Source organism: Epargyreus clarus, unplaced genomic scaffold (genome assembly GCF_041222505.1).
Source record: "Epargyreus clarus isolate Ecla_fem2 unplaced genomic scaffold, WU_Ecla_fem_2.2 ptg000027l, whole genome shotgun sequence".
Classification (NCBI taxonomy): Eukaryota; Metazoa; Arthropoda; class Insecta; order Lepidoptera; family Hesperiidae; genus Epargyreus; species Epargyreus clarus.
In genome coordinates this window covers 12632483-12655460 of record NW_027332234.1, presented here as the reverse complement: position 1 = coordinate 12655460, position 22978 = coordinate 12632483, and the positions used below count along the sequence as shown (strand labels likewise).

General features: G+C 34.4%; 2 protein-coding genes and 1 long non-coding RNA gene across 7 annotated transcripts; 2 read left to right on the top strand and 1 right to left on the bottom strand.

Moving 5' to 3' along the window:
• The first annotated feature begins 79 nt into the window (after positions 1-79).
• On the top strand, positions 80-6075 carry LOC140753961 (SET and MYND domain-containing protein 4-like). 2 transcript variants are annotated; one of them, XM_073088828.1, is made up of 3 exons: positions 80-307; positions 1757-3085; positions 4774-6075. In XM_073088828.1, the coding sequence occupies exons 2-3, from the start codon at positions 1764-1766 to the stop codon at positions 5105-5107; spliced, it is 1656 nt and encodes a 551-aa protein (XP_072944929.1). In that variant the 5' UTR covers positions 80-307; positions 1757-1763; the 3' UTR covers positions 5108-6075. The 2 variants fall into 2 exon arrangements, with proteins under 2 accessions (XP_072944929.1, XP_072944931.1); XM_073088830.1 differs by lacking the exon at positions 80-307 and adding an exon at positions 337-1301.
• Positions 6076-6134: 59 nt separating this feature from the next.
• LOC140753960 (SET and MYND domain-containing protein 4-like) lies at positions 6135-21823 on the top strand. 4 transcript variants are annotated; one of them, XM_073088826.1, is made up of 3 exons: positions 6135-7964; positions 18016-19344; positions 21448-21823. In XM_073088826.1, the coding sequence occupies exons 2-3, from the start codon at positions 18023-18025 to the stop codon at positions 21779-21781; spliced, it is 1656 nt and encodes a 551-aa protein (XP_072944927.1). In that variant the 5' UTR covers positions 6135-7964; positions 18016-18022; the 3' UTR covers positions 21782-21823. The 4 variants fall into 4 exon arrangements, with proteins under 4 accessions (XP_072944927.1, XP_072944926.1, XP_072944925.1 ...); XM_073088825.1 differs by lacking the exon at positions 6135-7964 and adding an exon at positions 16850-17017; XM_073088824.1 differs by lacking the exon at positions 6135-7964 and adding an exon at positions 17053-17167.
• LOC140753969 (uncharacterized) lies at positions 11986-12798 on the bottom strand. The gene is made up of 2 exons (XR_012103614.1): positions 12471-12798; positions 11986-12295 (listed from the first exon to the last, which is right to left on the bottom strand). It is a non-coding gene; the product is annotated as an uncharacterized LOC140753969 (long non-coding RNA).
• Positions 21824-22978: the final 1155 nt, after the last annotated feature.

Here is a 22978-nt window from a genome sequence, read left to right as displayed (position 1 = left end):
CGATTAAAATAACCGATTTATTGGTACATTTCTAAAAGATAATTTCGTCGATTAATCGATCTCAGATTGCCATCCCTAGTATAAGTCTATGATCAAAAAATCCCTATTGGCAAATTTGGGAATCGCAATATTTTTAGAATTTTCATTTTTATTGGCGACTTTAGAAGTTTATTGAGAACAAGCGATTTCGTGTGAAACTTTGGCATTTATAATTCAACGATTACTGTTCCGTTCATGACATATTTATAATACTCTCATACTCTGTGAATCCTGACTTCTGTTTTACAAATTGAGATCTATACTACAGGTAAGTTTCTATAACTTTTAAAGCGAATATTCCGATTGTTTTTTATACTTTTGAATTTGTTTTACAATCAATTTACAAACGAATATAATTGTAAAACTTCTTGCATTGTTTGGGTGAATTCGTCGAGTTATATGACCATTGCGGATCCCGTGTCTTAAATTTTAATTAGAAACAAATATTCGTGAGATGAATAATAAACATCATTATTCATGACTCCACATCTAAAGTGGAGGCTCCGTTTAAGTCGGTTCCCAAATTGTTTAAGGGCCAAGGGAAATCGACAGGATAAATAATGAAGTCATCATCAACTGATTACGGTCCCACTGCTTGGCACGGGTCTCCTCTCAGTATGACAAGGATTAGGCCATAGTCCACCGCAAATAATGAAGTAACCAGTTTATTTTCGCTTATGAAAATGAGGAAATGGGTTCAGTAATTAAATTACAGTAATTTATTTAACTTTAGACATTTATGACTGTCTCATTTATTTGTTTGTATAGATTTTTTCATCTAAGTTTTTGAAAGTAAGTTTAATATTAAATTTCAGTGTTGTTTACTTTCGTTTTGGTTTTAAAGACATACAAGTAGCAAATGGGCGTGCAAACTAAATTATAGTAAATGAGAGGGTAAAACATTTGTGGTTTGACTCTGGATACTCTACCACCACATCTATTTGTTATGATATATAGCAGCTGTCAGTGAAAGTCTAGTGGTTAAGAAACTCGGCCTCTCGATCGAGGGGTCCGAGGTTCAAATCCCAGGCACGCACCTCTGAGTTTTCAAAATTATGTGCGTATTAGAAATTAATGATCACTTCTAAAAGACTGAAGGAAAACATATTGAGGAAACCTGCATATCTGAGAGATTTATTAAAAAATATATATATCTCAAAGATTTGTTAAGTCTACCAATACACACTTGGCCAGCGCAATGGGTTATGGTCTAATCCTTCTCATTCTGAGAGGAGACCAGGGATTCTGAAGTGCAGGGTGTGGTAAGGAAGACATACATTATCTTAGGCTGCCTAACTTAGGCCTCAGGGATATAAATGTATCTGTGACAGATCTCTAGTAGGACTTAACAATATCTGGGGTTGATTATAGATGACCTGATGTTATCAAGCGGACTGCATGATTGTTTTTAAATAATATTTTAAAATCTCATAATATAAAATGTCCCCATTCAACTATTTTACTCAACTGTAAATCAAATCAAATAGTTTATTTGTTATAGGGGGTAATGTATGTATGTATGTCTCATACATTGGCATGCCCTGCAGCTCACATGTGACAAATTTGGACATATGAGGTTACATTGGCTATTCTAAATTGCGGGAGTAACATTTGCAATATTTTTAATCAGTCAGATTTTTGTTTTTATAATAATTCCTTAGCTATTTACTTTTTAATCTGCCTGGCAATAATTTGTTCTGTATATGGTTTCTTTCAGGTTCACAATGTTTAGTAGTAAATCAAATGAGTTTGTTGGACGTAATATTCACTGCCGCCGTGAACTGTATAAAGCAATGGACAAAGGCGATACATGTGAAGTAGTTATGACAGCGTATGATATATTAAAAAATAAGCTACGTATACCTTGTCTGTCAAAAAAAATCTTCAAATCTGAAGAACTCTCAAATATTTTAAGAACTCAAGGTAACAAGTGCTTTGGTTTAGGGCAATATGATGCTGCCTTTGAAGGTTATAATCTGGCCCTATTATTTGCACCAAAAGACTCTAGAGCTCTGAAATTAGCTTACAGCAATAAATCTGCTCTGTTCCACAAAATTAAGAGATATCAAGAATGCATAAATGATATTGATAAGTGTTTTTCTCTGAATTGTCCGGAAGATCTCGTAAACAAACTTAAAAACAGGAAGGAAGATGCCATAAGATTACTACAACCTAAGGTTACACATTTGGAAGATGAATATTTAAAATTCAAGGCTCTGCTGAATCAAACACCATATGTCAACAAACATATGGATATTATAAGGGAATGTAATGCAACAAAAGTAGTAGCTACAAGAGATATTGAATTAGGAACTGTAGTGGCCGTTGAACCAGCTTTTGCATCAAATGTAGTTGACTGTAAATATGGCTCCTGTTATTATTGCCAAAAATTCGCATTAAACCTTGTTCCCTGTGATGATTGTTGCTTTGTTTTATTCTGCAGTGACGAATGCAAAGATCTTTGCATGAAACAATATCACAAAATCGAATGTGACATAATGGATGTACTGGCGACGTCAGATGTGTCTGAGAACTTGATGTTTAAATCGGTTATAAAACTTGTGTTAAGTGGAACCTGGGAAGAGTTAATTGAAATTTCAAAAAATATTGAAGATGAAAATGTACAATTTGATGTGCACAGCAGATTTTCTGTTTTGAATTTAAGAGATAACAAGCTTTTTAAATTTGGACAAATGTATAATGTAAGTTTTGTATGCGCTGCATTGATAAGGCACCTAGAGACGATTCCTCATATTTTTCCTGAGTCACCTGTGGAGAGGTTACATGCGATTAGAGCTCTAGGAAAGATAATGATGTTTATTGTTCTCAATTGCAAGCCACATATAATTGTCCAAGCTGCCAAAAATTTAATTCGAGACACAGTGTTATATCGAGTTTATGATGGAATCTATGGATTATATCCTTTTGTTGAAAACTTTAAGAAATCTTGTGAAAACAATGTTACCACTGCATTTGTTAAAAATAAAATGGTACTTATCGCTATTAAGCCAATCAAATCTGGATCCGAGATGACACTCCCATATGTGTAAGTTACAAAAAGCTTCTATAAAATCCTTTTAAGTTTCAGAAAATTGTCTTTGCTGGATATTGAAGGTGGTAGAACCCTTTGTGGTACGACTCCGGCGGTACCACCGCCACACCTATTTCTGCCTAATAACAGCAGTGTTAGGTTAGGTTAGCTGTTAGCACTGTGTTCTATTTTGAAGAGTGTGGTAAGGGAAACATATTTTTCCGAGGCATTCCAGCTTAGTCCTCAGGGGTAGCCGCGCAACAGTGGCCAACCTCAGGTAGGATATCCTATCTGGTTATCTAGTCCCATCTGGGGTTGATTACAGATGTCCATGAGCTGCAGTAGCCACTTATCATCAGGTGGACTGCATGCTTGTCTGTTACTCCTATATTATATGAAATATATTTATATATATATAGTTTCTAGATACAAAATGCACAAGAGAATTTCAAAAGTAGGTAGGTTCAAAAGTGATAGAACAGTCTGTGGATAGACTCAGGTGACACCACCGCTATATCTTCTTCTGCCTAATAACAGCAGTGTTAAGCGTTACTGTGTTCTCATTTAAAAGGACATTCTGAGGCATTTCAGCTTCGTCCTCGGGGGTATCAGCTCTTCTGTGGCCGACTGCTGGTAAGAATCTAATCTTATCTGAGGTTGATTACAGATGTCCATGGGCGGCAGTAGCCCCTTACCATCAAGTGGGTTCATCTGCTATTCCTATATTGGAAAAATAATATATGCTATGTCTGAGTATATTGCGTTTATGGTTGATGTGCCAAATTCAATCCACACCTTAGGTGGCATGTTTTATGGGGTTGAAAATTTTCATATAATATAATATGACATCTGTCTCATTGTGGCGGAAGGGAAGGGCACAGCTGCTAACAGAAAAGGTAACCGAATGACAGGCGAATAATTCTATGACACATTTATTATTTTCTAAAATCAAATAAACTGTTTATACTTTTGGGCAAGCCGTATTCAACGTTCCGCCCGGGCCTCCAACGACCTTAGTTCACCACTGCGAAGGTGTATGCACCCGGTTAGCGCGGTGGACCATGACTTAATCCCTCACTTTGAGGAGGCCCAACCCAGGGTGAATTTTACAAATGAGTCTTCAGGCCGCCTACCACCATCTTTTAAAAACCATCATAGTTCAGGAAAATTTTATTTCAATATTGCATCAACATTATTTTGTTTCGTACCACGACCTCCTTAAAACAGTAAAATATTCCGTCATACGCAGTTGAATAAACTTAAACCCCTATTTATTCTTCGCCTATCCATTGTATAAAACCAAATGAAATTGTCATATTTTGCTTAAAAAGTTAAATTTCCTGCGAAAAAAAAAAAGAATAATTTCGACCGACATAATACAAAACTGTTTATTGTAATATTATAAAACAATCTTACTTTAACGACGTCGGGGTACGAAATTTCAATGTATGATTACAAATAGATAACCTCTCTTCCTTTGGGAAGTCGGTTAATAATATTGTTTTAAGAGATGGCAGTAACCCCCCTGAGCCAAATTAGAATCTACAAAATGTTTAACGAAAATTGCTGTAAGAAGTTACGAGACCAATTTTAATAAAAACGAAAACTGCATCATTAGTTATTTAAAAAATCTTTTTCTGTAGCCGGAAATCGAACGAGTTCATTTATAAATACATAATAATATGGTGTGTTTTTATTTTCAGGACTCATGATAATAAAATTGATCTGGAGCAGAAATTGAAATATTTCCATACACTTAAAAATAATGGCGATATATGTAAGAAGTGTGCTGATAATACACATACTCCGAAATCACAAGTACCTCATTTGTCGTCGCATCAACAAGAACTTGTCGTTCGGAGTTTAAGTTTAGTAAATGTTGCTTTTGGTGAAAATTATGCCCTTACGCATTTGTGTGAAGCTCTAACGTTGTTAAGTGATGTCGATCAATCTGATGAGTATAAAAAGATTTATGAAGTATTTATAAATTTCGTACAAATTTATCTATTACGTGAATCGGAAAATATGTACATATAGTTCATATTACAAAATGATGTAACATTAAAGTTGCATAAATTATTTTTTCTCATTTTATTACTCACAAAAATTGTACACTATTTTCGACTCAACTATGTTTTAAGAATGTCCAAAAAATATTCTCGTAAATACATTCTATGGCTGTTTGTCCACTGCACCGTCCCCGAGAACGATCACCGTCTCTAGATAATTTGTGGCCGATTTTAATTATGTCGTGACTGCGATAGTTTGTCCACCGCGACCGATATCGACGGTTTATTTTGTTCCCGCTGTCACACAAACGTGTCACGGCTGTGTATGGACAAGTTCCAACGTGTTTTATATTGATCTACTCGAAATATCGGCGGCCGGGATGACGGTGCTTGGGTGACGTACCTACGTGCGTTGGACAATCGCCATAGTAAATGTATGTGTGCTACTTCGGCGACGTCATTAATTATCGGTATCGGCTCGGTGACGGTGGCGGTGGACAAACAACGTCAGTCTGTTGTACGAATGCAAAAGTTGATTGAATGTTCCATAATTATTTTGTTGGCGCAAAAAATATATATTCCGAGAAACTTTTATGTACGTGTGACAGGGACGCCGCTGGCTATCATAATATTTGGTAGGTTATCAAAATTACTTCAGGAGTGAAAAAACAGATTATATTCAAGAATCTGTAATAATAGTCTTCGATCACTAATGTTCTTATTAGTGATCGAAGATAATAGTACCTATTAAAATACTATTTCTGCCGTCAAATATCATATGATCTAATTTCTGAGGTATCTACTTAGTCCTACTTACTCATTCTATCAAATTAAAATCTAAAAAGTTTAAACTAACGGATATTGAAGAAGTAGGTCTCGAAACTGCTAACAATTTACTTTTTCCAAAAATCTCCACATACACAGAAAAGTTTATCGAAATATAAACTAAGGCTTAGCTCGCATTACGATAAAACGCGTTTAACCGCAAGTCTGAAATCGCAAAAAAGTAACAAGAATCCATGGTCGTACTGAATTAACCAAAAGTACCGGCCAAAAGCCAACCGTAGTGAGTGTTCCTAAGAGGTTTTGCGTTTTCAGCTATTTTTATGGCGCTTGTGTTTAATCGTAGCGCTTGCACAGGTGTCATGGCGTCCGCTGGTGACGTCATGGCTCATGTTTCAATATTGCATAGAACTTTTTTGAATTGCTTTTTGATTTATATTGTATAGACCGCATACAATTGCTAGTCCACTCTGAATATGGAAATGAATCGCGTCGCCATAGCTAAATGTATGGCTACACCTGCTCGCAATAACTTCAAAGCGGACTAGCGGCATACATTTGTATCTTTCAAATATTTTTCACTGTATATGTTTTTTATATAAAAAAAATTGTATTTTGAAAGTAATACATTAAAAATAAAGCAAGGTTAACTACTGGACTAACCGATTATTTCACTTAATTAATAAGAGAAGAATATTATAATTATTTTTCATAGTCCGCGCCAAACTGTTAAACTGTAACAGCAGTTTTACGCGGACTATACCAAGAATAAAAGATAAGTTTTATTAAAAAGTATTTTTATTACTTATGAGTGACTAGACTATTTCGGGCCGATTTTAATATGTCGTGATGGCTAGTTTGTCCACCGCGACCGATATCGCCGGTTTATTTTGTTCCAGCTGTCACGCGTGTGACGGCAGTGTATGGACCAGGTCCAATGTGTTTTATATTACCGGCACATCGGCCCGTCAAAATCTCGGTGCCGATCTAGCACGCCGATCTCGGGCCGGAATGATGGTGCTCGGTTGACGGACGTGCGGTGGACAAGCGGCTATAATAAATGTATGTACCTACGCTACTTCGGCGCCGTCATTAAGCATCGGTATCAGCTCGGTGATGGTGGTGGTGGACAAACGGCGTAACTTTTCCGACGCATTGCAGCCTAGCCCTCAAGGACCTCAAGTAGGACTCAATCTATCTGGTTAATTTAATTAACTGAGTTTGCAGATCATTTTTACATACTAATATTATAAATCCGAAAGTAACTCTGTCTGTCTGTCTGGTTGTCTCTTCTTCACGCCTAAACCCCTGAACCGATTTTAATGAAATTTTGTACAAAGATAGTCTGGGACCCGAGAAAGGACATAGGATAGTTTTTATCCCGGAAGGATTTCCGGGAACTAGGGATGGCGATCTAAGATCGATTAATCGGAGAATCCATCTTTTGGACCAAAAAGTCGATTATTTTAATCGATATTAGTAAGGATTAAATCGTAAACGTCTGATTCATAATTAGGTGTCCAAAATGTAAACAAAGGTGTTGACCTATCAAGAAAATACGTGTCAAATGGTAGTTTCTTATTTTTGACAATATTAAATTAATACAACAATAATAAAATAATAATCTAAAAAAATTAAGATCAATTCACATTTTCTAATATTTATATTACCTCAATTTTGTTCCATACAGTAATAATAATAAAAAACAAGGTTTATGGTAGAAAATTAAAATGTGATAATGGTAACACAATTGGAACGCAGAACATTTCTTGTGCCGTCATTTTTAAGTTTCGTAGCTGATGTTATTCATTTTCGTGATTGTAATTGAACTCGAATGTATTATCGTTTTCATAGCGCGTTTGTTAAATTGTGAATAATTGTAAAGTTTTCGTTGTTTGTTGAGTTTGTTAAAGTTTCTGTTTCTTGTTAATTTTGACAGTGACATTTGTTTGTTTACATTTTGGACACCTAATTATGAATCAGACTATATGTATTTGATCAAGTGATGATCTTTAGCAAAGTTGTTTTCCATGAGCCCACGAAGGTTTCAGAGTTGGTACGACCAATTTTCGCCAGATGGCGCCACTGTCATTCCAATGAAGGTACGAATTTTCACTTTTATGTATGTTAGTATGTCATATTACTTTCTTTTAAACGCGGGCGAAGCCGCGGGAAAAAACTAGTAGACGACGAAGTAGCACACACTTCAAAACCCGAACACAGCGGCGTTTAACACTGCTGTTATTAGGCAGAAATTGGTGTGGCGGTGATGCCGCGGAGTCGGACCCCAGAGGGTTCTACCACCTTCAGTGACTATTGGCGGCAGTAACCACGTACCATCAGGTGGACTGCGTAATCGTTTGGTACCTCTATATTATTAACTAGCTGTGCCCCGCGGTTTCACCCGCGTTTAAAATAAATCTAATAATATCATAAACAAAAAAAAGTTAGTTCTAAAATATAAGTAGCCTAAGTTACTCCTTATTACACCAGCTACCCGCCAATAATAAAGTCCCGTCAAAATCGGTCTAGCCATTTCAGAGATTAGCCAGAACAAACAGACTGACAAAAATTAAAAAAAATCTTATTTTGGTGTACGTACCTCATATGCATGTAGTAAAAAGCGGTTATTTCAATATTAAAAACAAACTCCAATTTTGTATAGATGTATAGATAAAAATGTACCTACTTATTACGAAGCGTTCATATGCGGTATCGTGTGGTATGAGAAAATAAAATGCAATACCTTTCTTTCACAGATGTTTCATTTATAGAATGAGAAATTGGCGTAGTGCTTCAAAATCGGCCTTTTAATTTGATTTAAGGTTTGAATCCCAGGGAATCGACTGAGTTCATTTTGAAAAAAAATACATCCTCTATATTATTCCACTATCTAATAGTGTCGCTTATAAGGATCAAATTCTGAGAAGTAATGTTATGTGACAAATTAACCCTTAAACGGGCCGAAGTGTAAAATATGTTTTTCATGGCTTAAGTAAATGTTCTTGGGTCATTTTGTATATCAGTGTACATATAATCATATACAAATGATTGAAACTGAAAATAATGATGTTTTTACGGGTGGGAAATTATTTCCCTTTGCCTGTTTATGGAACCCCAAGGTGGGAAATAATTGCCCTTTGCTCGTTTACGACCATAAATGTAAATAGACTAGTAATACCCTGACTCTACTTTTGAATTTTTCCCCAATAAATGGGAACATGTATCTGAATTAGTATGGTTAAATTAATCCGTTGGACTTATCAGCAATCGCCATAAATATCGTCATCGTCAGTATCGATGTCCGATAAATCAGAAAGGTATTCAAATATATTTTCAAGCTCTAAATGAGTTTCTTTTAAAAGACATGATCTAAAAGAATTGAAAGCAACATTTAAAAATAAATGAAGTACTTTGACAAAACTAAAAAACAACACAAACATAAATCCACACTTTTCATATATATTGACGCAAAGTGGAATCCGGGAACGGACAGAGGGAACTATTTTCCCACTTGCAAGAACATTTTTTTTTTATATAATATAAGAGTAGCAGACGAGCATGCAGTCCACCTGATGGTAAGTGGCTACTGCCGCCCATGGACATCTGTAATCAACCCCAGATAGGAGTAGATATTCCTGCCTGAGGTCGGCCACAGATGCGCCGCTACCCCTGAGGACTAAGCTGGAACGCCTCGGAAAAGTCTGTCTCCCTTACCACACCCTTCAAACCGGAACACAGTAGCGCTTAACACTGCTGTTATTAGGTAGAAATAGGTGTGGCGGTGGTGCCGCCGGAGTCGAACCACAAAGGGTTCTACCACCTTCAGAAACAAATTTCAAATACTATTAAAACATAAATATTTCAAACATATATATATATCATACATTACATACATATATATCATAAACATAAATATTTCAAAACATATTTCAAATGAATCAAAAACACACAAAATCTACGTTTTTACATTGCATATCATAACGAAGCTACACAGAATATACCTAGTAAATTACTACATAAAAAATCAAATATCTAATTACCAGAATCTTTTTTTAAGAAACTGCAGATTAATGTCTCCAACAGATGAAAATCGCGCGTTTTTTTCAAATGTGACATTAATTTGATTCTGACTAGGGTTGTTGCGAATATCAGCATCAGCTGATTATCAGCTTTCTTTTATATATCAGCATCCGCAACAAAAGATGCTGATATTTAATGCTGATATTAAAATTGTAACGTGTTCGTTGAAGGCGGGACCGAGCTTAAATCACGCGGAATTTTAGCCAATCACAGAAGTTTATAAACACAAGTCGTCATCAAACAATCATTCGATTGTATTGACAACGTAATTTGGTCAGACATCAATAACTTTCGATCATAGTTCAATCAATCAATAACAGAATTATATATTCAATTGATAACGCCACATCGATTGAAAAGTGCAATATGACCAAATATTTCGTTATTGAACAAAGATATGACACAGTGTAGTATTTGTAATAAAAATAACAAATAAATGCCGACTTCTGTGTCACTGCAGAGTGGAGGGTAGCTGAAGTGGATGTTGGTTTGGTACATGGTTCTGAACTCGGTGCTAAATATATTTCGTTGGATAACGGCGTAAAGAGCGTGTTCAATATGAGCGCCGGCTTCGGAGATATGTGCTGAGCCAAAATTTGTTTCAGCTGATAATGATTCGAAGGTGGTAGAACTCTTTGTGGTTCGTCTCCGGCGGCACCACCGCCACACCTATTTCTACGTAATAACAGCAGTGTTAGGCGCTGCTGTGTTCCGGTTTGAAGGGTGTGGTAAGGGAGACAGAAATTGAGAAATTGAATTGAGAAACCGCCTCATTTTGTGAAGTTGGTTAAAAAAGACTATTCTCGTAAGGGACGTACAAATACCTCAGTATAAAATATATTTATTATTTAGTATTTTTAAATATCAGCATCAGCTGATATTAATCTGAAAAAATCAGCATCAGCATCAGCTGATCTAGTAAAGACCTGCATCAGCAACAACCCTGATTCTGACGTTGACACTAAACATTTGAAAGGGTGGGGCTGCCAATAAAATAATTACGTAATTTCAAATATATTCGAGGATTTAGCTAGATTGAGAAGATGGGAAAATAGTTCCCTGTGCCCGATTAAGGGTTAAAGGATTTTTTTAGGAAATAATTTGATCGATCTATTCGAATAAAACACTATTTCAAAATAATATTTATGATTATTCATTTTATTGACGAACAATAACAGATAGTGACTAGAATGTTTAATGCTTGAATCTGTTTTTAATTAAATTATAATATGAATACATAATAAATTTCCAGAATTTTATAAATCGGAACGAAATATATAACCCTCAGAATTGGCTACTTGACACTTTTTGGGAAACTGTTTTAATGAATTCATATACGTATTATATATGCCTTTCATTGATCATTTTTTCGAAAAAGGGCTATTTATTAATAAAAAACATATTTTTATTACGGTAAACGGAACGTTACGCCAAAACAGGCGGTCAAGTGTCATTTCGTAGCGTGACGTCAACACATTGAAAATATAGAAATAAACTTCGACGCTACACATACTTCAGGGGAAACCTTGGAAATTATTTAACTTTTATTAGTACAATTGCAAGAATGTCAAATTACAAGGCGTGTGCAGTGACGATGTGTACAAGTACGATCGCTAAATATCCTAACAAATTTGCTTATACAAGTTCCTAAACCCAAATCTCATAAACGTTAAAGAACTTGCAGATTCTTATATGTTTAAATCCTCTGTTTGCAAGCAATGACATTTTATACTATTTATGTAAGAGAAGTATTATTGAGAAAAAGGAATAAATTTAGTAACTCTCGAGTGATTCGTCAATTCCAAGTCATTGGAACGGGACGTAATCAAAACAAAACAGCAAGTGGAAGTATTCATATATTTAATATATTATATAGATGTCTATGATAAGAATAGAATTATAAGACGTCTATGAGAATTCTATTTTAAGGGCCCATTCTGTAATTAATAGGACACAATTAAAATATTTCATGACTGTGTTATTATTGCTTGTGCATGTGCACTGATTAACTTACAGGACTGTATAATTAAAAATACATGATTTGCTAATATTAGTCTTTTATTTGTTTATTTGGTTTATATGGTTCTATTGAGTACACACAGTAGAACTTTTGTATATATTTACTTTGTTACAATAATTACTACAGATCACCTCAAAGCATCCTGAAGCTGTTATTTCCTTCGTTTATATTGAAGCTCTTGCTAAGCTGAATTTGTGTGCTGCTTGCTTCTTCTTATTTTTGGGTAGTATCTTTTTGAGACAACTTTTACTTTTCATGAAACACAAGCTTGCCCTCTTCTTAAACTGCACATACCCTATAGCGCCGTCACTATAATGCCGTCGCGAAGATCTGAAATTATAAATATAACCAATAAATAACCTTAAAGCAGTTCACATAACAACATAAGTATAGTTTAAAAAAGCTTGATAATCACTTAATATGTTTAACCTTTCTTCTATCGGAAGTCGGCTAAGAAATGTTTTAACTGTCCGAAATGATTAAATGTAAAGAATACTTTACTTACGTTGTTTATTTGTGATTTCCATAGGTTATTTCGCGGAAGTTTTTGTATTCATTATTATTTATTGCATTGTATATCTTCTTTAAGCAGATACACGCTATCAACTTTAATATAGTGTGGATTTATATCGGTTCACAATATAAATTCAACCAACTCTAACAGCAAACGATATAATTATTATTTGTCTTGTTTATTATGCGTGTGGTGACGTCACATGACATTTCAATCAGCACCGTCCCCGTTTTGGAATTTACAACCCACAGATAAAAAATCGAAAATTTCTTTTTAGAAATAAAAATACTTAGAGTGTATTAAAAATTAAACTAAATATTGTATAATTTATGTTTACTTATAAGCTATCATATCGATCATATTTCATATTTTATTGTTATTAGTGTCAAGTACCTAATTGCTCCGCAAATCCAGATTGTTATTTAATTTCATTTATCTGTATTTAACTGTCGGTATAAATAGAATAAACATAAATGTGTAAAAATACATTAGATTTCAGTAAACAATAAATTTTGTAAATAATCTTTAAGTAAGTTTCGGTTTAACGTAAAAATATTTTTTTACATGAGGAAATTGAAAATATGCTCATTGAGTTGACAACACATAACCATAGGCACAGTATAAGGATATACAGTATTTTATCTTCATACAAACGCACGAAACGCAAGCCACGCCTACTCGCCTCGGGCCGGTACTCTCTGGGTACACGAACATTCGTGAATGTGCCACGGTGACGAGCGGGTGATGTGACGGTTTTGTAAGAAGTATATTTTGTTGTTTCAAGAATAATATGGCGAAGAAAAGTTATAGATTATATTGTGTTGTTTTTGGTTGCTTCAATTCGTCAATAACACATCCAGATATAACATTTTTTAAACTGCCTGGAAACTCCGAAAGGTAAGACAATTACAATGATTTTTATGTTAATACTAGATACTTAATCTACTAGGTACTACTACTACTAAATTAGATTAGTTTTTAATTAATACAATTTGATATTAAAAAAAAATACGTATGATTGTTGTAATTTTGGTTCAGTAGACAGGTGTCAGAGCTTGTTATTTGAGGTTATCCCTCTTCTGAATTAATAGAATAAAACTATTTCTTCGACCAATTTACAACTTTTATTATTCCCGCGCAAAATAAAACTCGAAACTGTTGATAAACGAAGGGTTTGCTTGCACAACGCACGCGTCGTATTTATTCGTCGTCGCGCGGCGCTACAAAGGCTTAGGGCGTGGCTTAGCAGCCTTTCGGCACCCGTTTGTTCGCGCGATATGCCGCCGAGGGACTATTGTGAATGAGGTAATATAAATATTAGAAAATGAGAATTGATCTTAATTTATTTAGATCAATATTTTATTATCGTTGTATTATTTTAAGATCGTCAAAAATAAGAAACTACCATTTGAAAGGTATTTTCTTGATAGGTCAACCTTTGTTTACATTTTGGACACCCAATTATGAATCGGAGTATACATTATAATTAGAGATGCGCCGAATATTCGTTTGGTATTCGGTTTTCGGCGTATTCGGCATCTTTTTTGCTATTTGTATTCGGCCAAATTATTCGGTTTTGGTGCCGAATATATTCGGTTCGAGTAGGTATGTCTATTTTCGCGTATACACGACATGGTACAGGACTAAAACACAGAACTTCTTATATAAGATTTATGTTATATTTTAAGTCAAAGAAATCCTATGACAAATTTAATAACATAAAGCAATTAAACTTTAAAAACAATATTTATTTTGAAACCTCAAAAGAACATATTTATTACTTACGAGCTGTGCCCCGCGGTTTCACCCGCGTTAAAAGTGTAAATACTCTAAAGTTTTCATGGGATTTAACTTTTTTGCGCTTATCCCTAATTCTTTTTCCAAAATTAATGTAGCCTATGTTACTGTCTATAACATCAGCTAATTGCCAGTGAAAGTCCCATCAAAATCAGTACAGCCATTTTAAGGATTAGCCGGAACAAACCAAATTTGAAATAATCTTTTTTTCGTTATAAGTACCGTATATTTTATATTTTCCTTACAGACACTTAAATTTTAATTATTTGTATAGATTCTATAGTTAGTATAGTCAACATTTATTTTAAACCTCAAATCAGTATTTCTTTTTACAACTTAAATCAAAGTTTTAATGAACACAGGTAACTGGCAAATTGACAATAATGGATACTATAAAAGAAATATTAGAACCTGTTTACGCAGCAAAACAATGAATTGGTAAACCGAATAATTCGGCCGAATATCCGGTTCGGTAAAAGTTAAACCGAATAATATTCGGTATTCGGTTATTCGCTGAAACCACTATTCGGCGCATCTCTAATTAAAATTATTATTTAATATTGTAATGAAAATTAAACTAAATTTTGCATAATTTATGTTAATTTATAAGCTATCATGTCGAACATATTTCATATTTTATTGTTGTAACTGTCAAGTACCCAATTATAAAAATAGTTTCTATTACGTAATATATACATATTAAAAAACATAACATGCATTTTCATTCAACACTTTCTATATAATTAACTATAGCATTCATTTGTTTAAATAAAAAATACAACATTTACAATAAAAAAATCAAAAAGAAAGTAAAGTATGCAGATGTAATTAAAAACTGTAGGCAGGCAGCCCTAACGCGTTACCGTGCCCAGCGCAACCGTAGGTATCTAATTCAAGGTCAGGGCCGAGTTAAATTACTGTATATCCTTATACTGTGCCATAGGTAATCATTGAATATAGCCTTCGATCAAACATAGCACATAAACATATCAAAATTAAAAAGGAATCAAATAATGCAAAAGTTGACTTGGTTGCATACACATATATTATATTAATTAATAGAAGAATATTATATTAATTAATGAATAGAATTAATATTTTGAAGGTGGTAGAACCCTTTGTGGTTCGACTCCGGCGGCACCACCGCCACACCTATTTCTACCTAATAACAGCAGTGTTAGGCGCTGCTGTGTTCCGGTTTGAAGGGTGTGGTAAGGGAGACAGACTTTTCCGAGGCGTTCCAGTTTAGTCCTCAGGGGTAGCGGCGCATCTGTGGCCGACCTCAGGTACGAATATCTAACCCTATCTGGGGTTGATTACAGATGTCCATGGGCGGCAGTAGCCACTTACCATCAGGTGGACTGCATGCTCGTCTGCTACCCTTATATTATAAAAAAAATAAATAAATAATAGAAATATTAATATTATTTAGATTTAGTTACGTATTCATATTGTAATATTAATATGATATAGTGATGGCCATCCTTTCCAAAAATGATCGATTCTAGAATCGTTTCGAATCGAAGTATAATAAATCACAATAAATAAAAAAAAACATGTGTGTACTTATGTATGCACGTAAGTAGTTATACTTCTTTGTTGGTCTACTTTATTTGCAAAACTCATACTATTCTAACAGTGACATCTATATTAACCACTTGACGCAACATGATAACTGATGAATTCAAAAGTACTTTAGTTCTTCAATAGATGCCAGTATGCTTTGTTCCATATTTGCGTATGCTGTATCTCACTCGCACGTCAGCATGTATGTTGGGGTGTGAGTGAGATAAAATGCATGAATACGGCCAACTTTTTTCTGTATTTGCGTCTCACTCACACTTTGTTGCACATATTGAGAGCGAGGGAAATGCATAATAATAGAATATCTTTGGAAGAATGACCTCATCTAATTTATGTTACCTTAGTACTTGAACTAGTACATTTTAACATCGTGTGAAATATTGAATTTAAATCACTACTGAATATAATTTATCGGCACATATATAAATCGCACTTATATGAAACTGAAACACGTGTGTGAATGTTCACTCGCATCATTTTTTCATAACGCGCCTAAAGAACTTCAAATAACTTCAAAAATCGAGGCCTAAAGAATCGATTCTCCAAACAATCACTGAGGTACGTATCCGTAAACAAAAAATGTCTATAACACACTTGTTAATGTTAAACCAAATTCGAAAAAAAATAATTTAGATTTTTATGAAATATCGATGCACTAAATGGATTAATTACTGGAGATCGATTAAAATAACCCATTATTGGTCTACATTTCTAAAAGATAATTTCGTCGATTAATCGATCTCAGATCGCCATCCCTAGTATAATATTGTCTATGATCAAAAAATCCCTATTGGCAAATTTGGGAATCGCAATATTTTTAGAATTTTCATTTTTATTGGCGACTTTAGAAGTTTATTGAGAACAAGCGATTTCGTGTGAAACTTTGGCATTTATAATTCAACGATTACTGTTCCGTTCATGACATATTTATAATACTCTCATACTCTGTGAATCCTGACTTCTGTTTTACTACAGGTAAGTTTCCATAACTTTTAAAGTGAATATTCCGATTAGTTTTTATACTTTTGAATTTGTTTTACAATCAATTTACAAACGAATATAATTGTAAAACTTCTTGCATTGTTTGGATGAATTCGTCGAGTTATACGACCATTGCAGATCCCTTGTCTTAAATTTTAATAAGAAACCTAATCTATGTAAGAAATAAATATTTGCGTGATGAAAAATACACATCCGTCGGTTCCCAAATTGTTTAAGGCACCAGTTAAGTCATGAAAATTACTGTCATACAGAGATTATTCAGCCAGTTTGTGTTGCTTGAGAGGGAACCCGACAGGATAAATGAAGTAACCAGTTTATTTTCGCGTATTAAAAATGACGAAATGAGTTCAGTAACTAAATTGCTTATTTTTTTAACTATAGACATTTGTTTCATTTATCCATTTCTATAGATTTATTCATCCAATTTTTGATAGTAAATTAAATATGTATTAATATTATATCTCACAGTGTTGTTTACTTTCGTTTTCCCTGTTTTAATGTTATACAAGTAGCAAATGTGCATGCAGAGTAAATGATAGTAAATTTGCAGTAAAATATTTGTGGTTTGCAGAGGTATTTCTTATGATATATCGCAGTGTAAGAGTCAGATGAACGTATCTACATTTTGTCAATTTTACAGGAGAGCACAAATAGTGTTTTAATTTGCCACTTCAAATTTTACCAGATCATTAATAGAGATAATATGCAGTAGTTGAAATAAAAATATATATTAATATATGGTCCTACTATTAGAGTTTTGAAAATCTCTCTCTCTCTTGATCTCTGGTAGGACTTACAATATCTGGGGTTGATTAAAGATGACCTGATGTTATCAGGCGGACAGCATGCTCGTTTTTTATATAATATTTTAAAATTCCATAATATTAAATGTCCACATACACATACTATTTTACCCAGCTGTGGGGCATAATGTACATATGTATGTATGTCTCATACATTGGCATGTGCTGCAGCTCACATGTGACAAATTTGGACATATGAGGTGTCATTGGCTATTTTAAATTATGGGAGTAACACATGCTATATTTTTAATCAGTTAGATTTTTGTTTTTATAATAATTCCTTAGTAATTATAGCTATTTACTTTTTAATCTGCCTGGCAATAAGTTGTTCTGTATATGGTTTCTTTCAGGTTCAAAATGTTTAGTAGTAAAACAGATGAGTTTATTGGTCGTAATATTCACTGCCCCCGTGAACTGTATAAAGCAATGGACAAAGGCGATACATGTGAAGTAGTTATGGCAGCATATGATATATTAAAAAATAAGCTACGTATACCTTGTCTGTTAAAAAAAACCTTCAAATCTGAAGAACTCTCAAATCTTTTGAGAACTCAAAGTAACAAGTGCTTTGGTTTAGGGCAATATGACGCTGCCTTTGAAGGTTATAATATGGCCCTATTATTTGCACCAAAAGACTCTAGAGCTCTGAAATTGGCTTACAGCAATAAATCTGCTCTGTTCCACAAAATTAAGAGATATCAAGAATGCATAAATGATATTGATAAGTGTTTTTCTCTGAATTGTCCGGAAGATCTCGTAAACAAACTTAAAAACAGGAAGGAAGATGCCATAAGATTACTACAACCTAAGGTTACACATTCGGAAGATGAATATTTAGAATTCAAGGCTCTGCTGAATCAAACACCATATATCGACAAACATATGGATATTATAAGGGAATGTAATGCAACTAAAGTAGTAGCTACAAGAGATATTGAATTAGGAACTGTAGTGGCCATTGAACCAGCTTTTGCATCAAATGTAATTGACTGTAGATATGGCTGCTGTTATTATTGCCAAAAATTTGCATTAAACCTTGTTCCCTGTGATGATTGTTGCTTTGTTTTATTCTGCAGTGACGAATGCAAAGATCTTTGCATGAAAGAATATCACAAAATCGAATGTGACATAATGGATATACTGACGACATCAGATGTGTCTGAAAACTTGATGTTTAAATCGGTTATAAAACTTGTGTTAAGTGGAACCTGGGAAGAGTTAATTGAAATTTCAAAAAATATTGAAGTTGAAAATGTACAATTTGATGTGCACAGCAGATTTTCTGTTTTGAATTTAAGAGATAACAAGCTATTTAAATTTGGACAAATGTATAATGTAAGTTTTGTATGTGCTGCATTGATTAGGCACCTAGAGACAATTCCTCATATTTTTCCCGAGTCACCTGTGGAGAGGTTACATGCGATCAGAGCTCTAGGAAAGATAATGATGTTTATTGTTCTCAATTGCAAGCCACATTTAATTGTCCAAGCTGCCAAAAATTTAAAACGAGACACAGTGTTATATCGAGTTTGTGATGGAATCTATGGATTATATCCTCTTGTTGAAAACTTTAAGAAATCTTGTGAAAACAATGTTACCACTGCATTTGTTAAAAATAAAATGGTACTTATCGCTATTAAGCCAATCAAATCTGGATCCGAGATGACACTCCCATATATGTAAGTTACAAAAAGCTTCTATAAAATACTTTTAAGTTTCAGAAAATTGTCTTTGCTGGATATTGAAGGTGGTAGAACCCTTTGTGGTTCGACTCCGGCGGTACCACCGCCACACCTATTTCTGCCTAATAACAGCAGTGTTTTAGTAGAAGATCCGAAGCTAAGTCGAACTGGACCGAGCTGATAATAGAATGAAACTCATTTTATAACGAAATTAGTACATTGGGTAATACATTAAAAATGGGTTTGCTAAAAAAATCCTGGACAGGATAATTTTAATTATTTTTTGAAAAATTAATTTTCATTTTGCAGACAACCCTATATCAACGTGTTCACAATAAAACAGCGCTTCTACTGATATAAAATTTTATCTATTATCATCATGAGTGAAAGTAGTTGCCAGCAAAATACCTGTTTATACCTGACAACCCAGTAGTTCGTCCACGTAAATAATAGGCAACCCAAAGCCTGCACATTCTGTATGTTTTTAACATTCACTCAGAATAGAATTTTCTTATTATCTTGATGTTGCAAAATTTAATTTTCAATTAAATTTTAATTTTTCAAAAAGTAATTAAAATTATCCTGTCCAGGATTTTTTTAGCAAACCCATTTTTAATGTATTACCCAATGTACTAATTTCATTATAAAATGAGTTTCATTCTATTATCAGCTCGGTCCAGTTCGATTTAGCTTCGGATCTTAGACCATTAGGTTAGGTTAGCTGTTAGCACTGCTGTGTTCCGTTTTGAAGGGTGTGGTAAGGGAAACATATTTTTCCGAGGCATTCCAGCTTAGTCCTCAGGGGTAGCCGTGCAACAGTGGCCAACCTCAGGTAGGATATCCTACCTGGATATCTAATCCCATCTGGGGTTGATTACAGATGTCCATGAGCTGCAGTAGCCACTTATCATCAGGTGGACTGCATGCTCGTCTGTTACTCCTATATTATATGGGAAAAAAAATTGGTTCTAGATACAAAATACACAAGAGAATTTCAAAAGTAAGTGGATTCAAAAGTGATAGAACAGTCTGTGGATAGACTCAGGTGACACCACCGCTATATCTTCTTCTGCCTAATAACAGCAGTGTTAAGCGTTACTGTGTTCTCATTTAAAAGGACATGTTCTGAGGCATTTCAGCTTCGTCCTCGGGGGTATCAGCTCTTCTGTGGCCGACTGCTGGTAAGAATCTAATCTTATCTGGGGTTGATTACAGATGTCCATGGGCGGTAGTAGCCCATTACCATCAAGTGGGTTCATCTGCTATTCCTATATTGGAAAAATAATATATGCTATGTCTGATTATATTGTGTTTATGGTTGATGTACCAAATTCAATCCACACCTTAGGTGTCATGTTTCATGGGGTTGAAAAATTTCATATAATATAATATGACATCTGCCTCATTGTGGCGGAAGGGAAGGGCACAGTTGCTAAAGGACCCGGTTAGCGCGGTGGACCATGACTTAATCCCTCACTTTGAGGAGGCCCCAGCCCAGGGTGAATCTTACAAATGAGTCTTCAGGCGGCCTACCACCATCTTTTAAAAACCATCATAGTTCAGGAAAAAAATATTTCAATATTGCATCAACATTATTTTGTTTCGTACCACGACCTCTTTAAAACAGTAAAATATTTCGTCATACGCAGTTGAATAAACTTAAACCCCTATTTAGTCTATCCATTGTATAAAACCAACTGAAATTGTTGTATTTTGCTTAAAAACTTAAATTTCCTGCGAAAAAAAAAATAGAACGAATAATTTCGACCGACATAATACAAAACTGTTTATTGTAATATTATAAAACAATCTTACTTTAACGACGTGGTACGAAATTTCAATGTATGATTAAAAATAGATAACCTCTCTTCCTTTGGGAAGTCGGTTAATAATATTGTTTTAAGAGATGGTAGTAACCCCCCTGAGCCAAATTAGAATCCACAAAATGTTTAGCGAAAATTGTTGTAAGGAGTTACGAGACCGATTTTAATAAAAACGAAAACTGCATCATTAGTTATTTAAAAAATCTTTTTCCGTAGCCGGAAATCGAACGAGTTCATTTATAATATACATAATAATATGGTGTGTTTTTATTTTCAGGGCGCATGATAATAAAATTGATCTGGGCCAGAAATTTAAATATTTCCATACACTTAAAAATAATGGCGATATATGTAAGAAGTGTGCTGATAATACACATACTCAGAAATCACAAGTACCTTATTTGTCGTCGCATCAACAAGAAATTTTCGTTCGGAGTTTAAGTTTAGTTGTAGATGATATTGGTAAAAATTATGTCCTTACGATTTTGTGTGAAGCTCTAACGTTGTTAAGTGATGTCGATCAATCTGATGAGTATAAAAAGATTTATGAAGTATTTATAAATTTCATACAACTTTATCTATTACGTGAATCGGAAAATATGTACATATAGTTCATATTACAAAATGATGTAACATTAAAGTTGCATAAATTATTTTTTCTCATTTTATTATTCACAAAAATTGTACACTATTTTCGACTCAACTATGTTTTAAGAATGTCCAAAAAATATTCTCGTAAATACATTCTAGGCTGTTTGTCCACTGCACCGTCCCCGAGAACGAGATAATTTGTGGCCGATTTTAATTATGTCGTGACTGCGATAGTTTGTCCACCGCGACCGATATCGACGGTTTATTTTGTTCCCGCTGTCACACGTGTCACGGCTGTGTATGGAAAAGTTCCAACGTGTTTTATATTGCCGACATATCGGTCCGTCAAAATCTCGGTGCCGATTTAGCGGTCACGCCGATCTACTCGAAATATCGGCGGCCGGGATGACGGTGCTCGAGTGACGTACCCACGTGCGGTGGACAATAAATGTATGTACGCTACTTCGGTGCCGTCATTAATTATTTATCGGTATCGGCTCGGTGACGGTGGCGGTGGACAAACAGCGTCAGTCCGTTGTACGAATGCAAAAGTTGATTGAATGTTCCATAATTATTTTGTCGGCGCAAAAAATATATATTCCGAGAAACTTTTATGTGCGTGTGACAGGAACGCCACTTGCTATCATAATATTTGGTAGGTTATCAAAATTACTTCAGAATAAAAAACAGATTATATTCAAGAATCTGTAATAATAGTAATAAAAATATAATTTTTGTCGTCAAATATCATATGATCTACTTTCAGAGGTACTTACTCATTCTATCAAATTAAAGTAAAATCTAAAAAGTTTAAACTAACGGATATTGAAGAAGTAGGTCTTGAAACTGCTAACAATTAACTTTTTCCAAAAATCGCCAGACGCACAGAAAAGTTTGTCGAAATATAAACTAAGGCTTAGCTCGCACTACGATAAAACGCACGCGTTTAACCGCAAAAAAGTAACATTGCTCTCTATACAAATGCACGCATTAGTGACTTTTTCAGTGACTGATTTAAAAAACATAAATTGTTACATTTCGATCGCCGATTGTTTAAGCGCGTTTTTTTGTATCCCACAGTATAGGAATCCATGGTGGTACTGAACTAAGGTTAAGCCAAAAGCCAACCGCAGTGCGTGTTCGTAAGAGTTTTTGCGTTTTTAGCTATTTTTATGCCGCTTGTGTTTAATCGTAGCGCTTGCACAGGTGTCATGGCG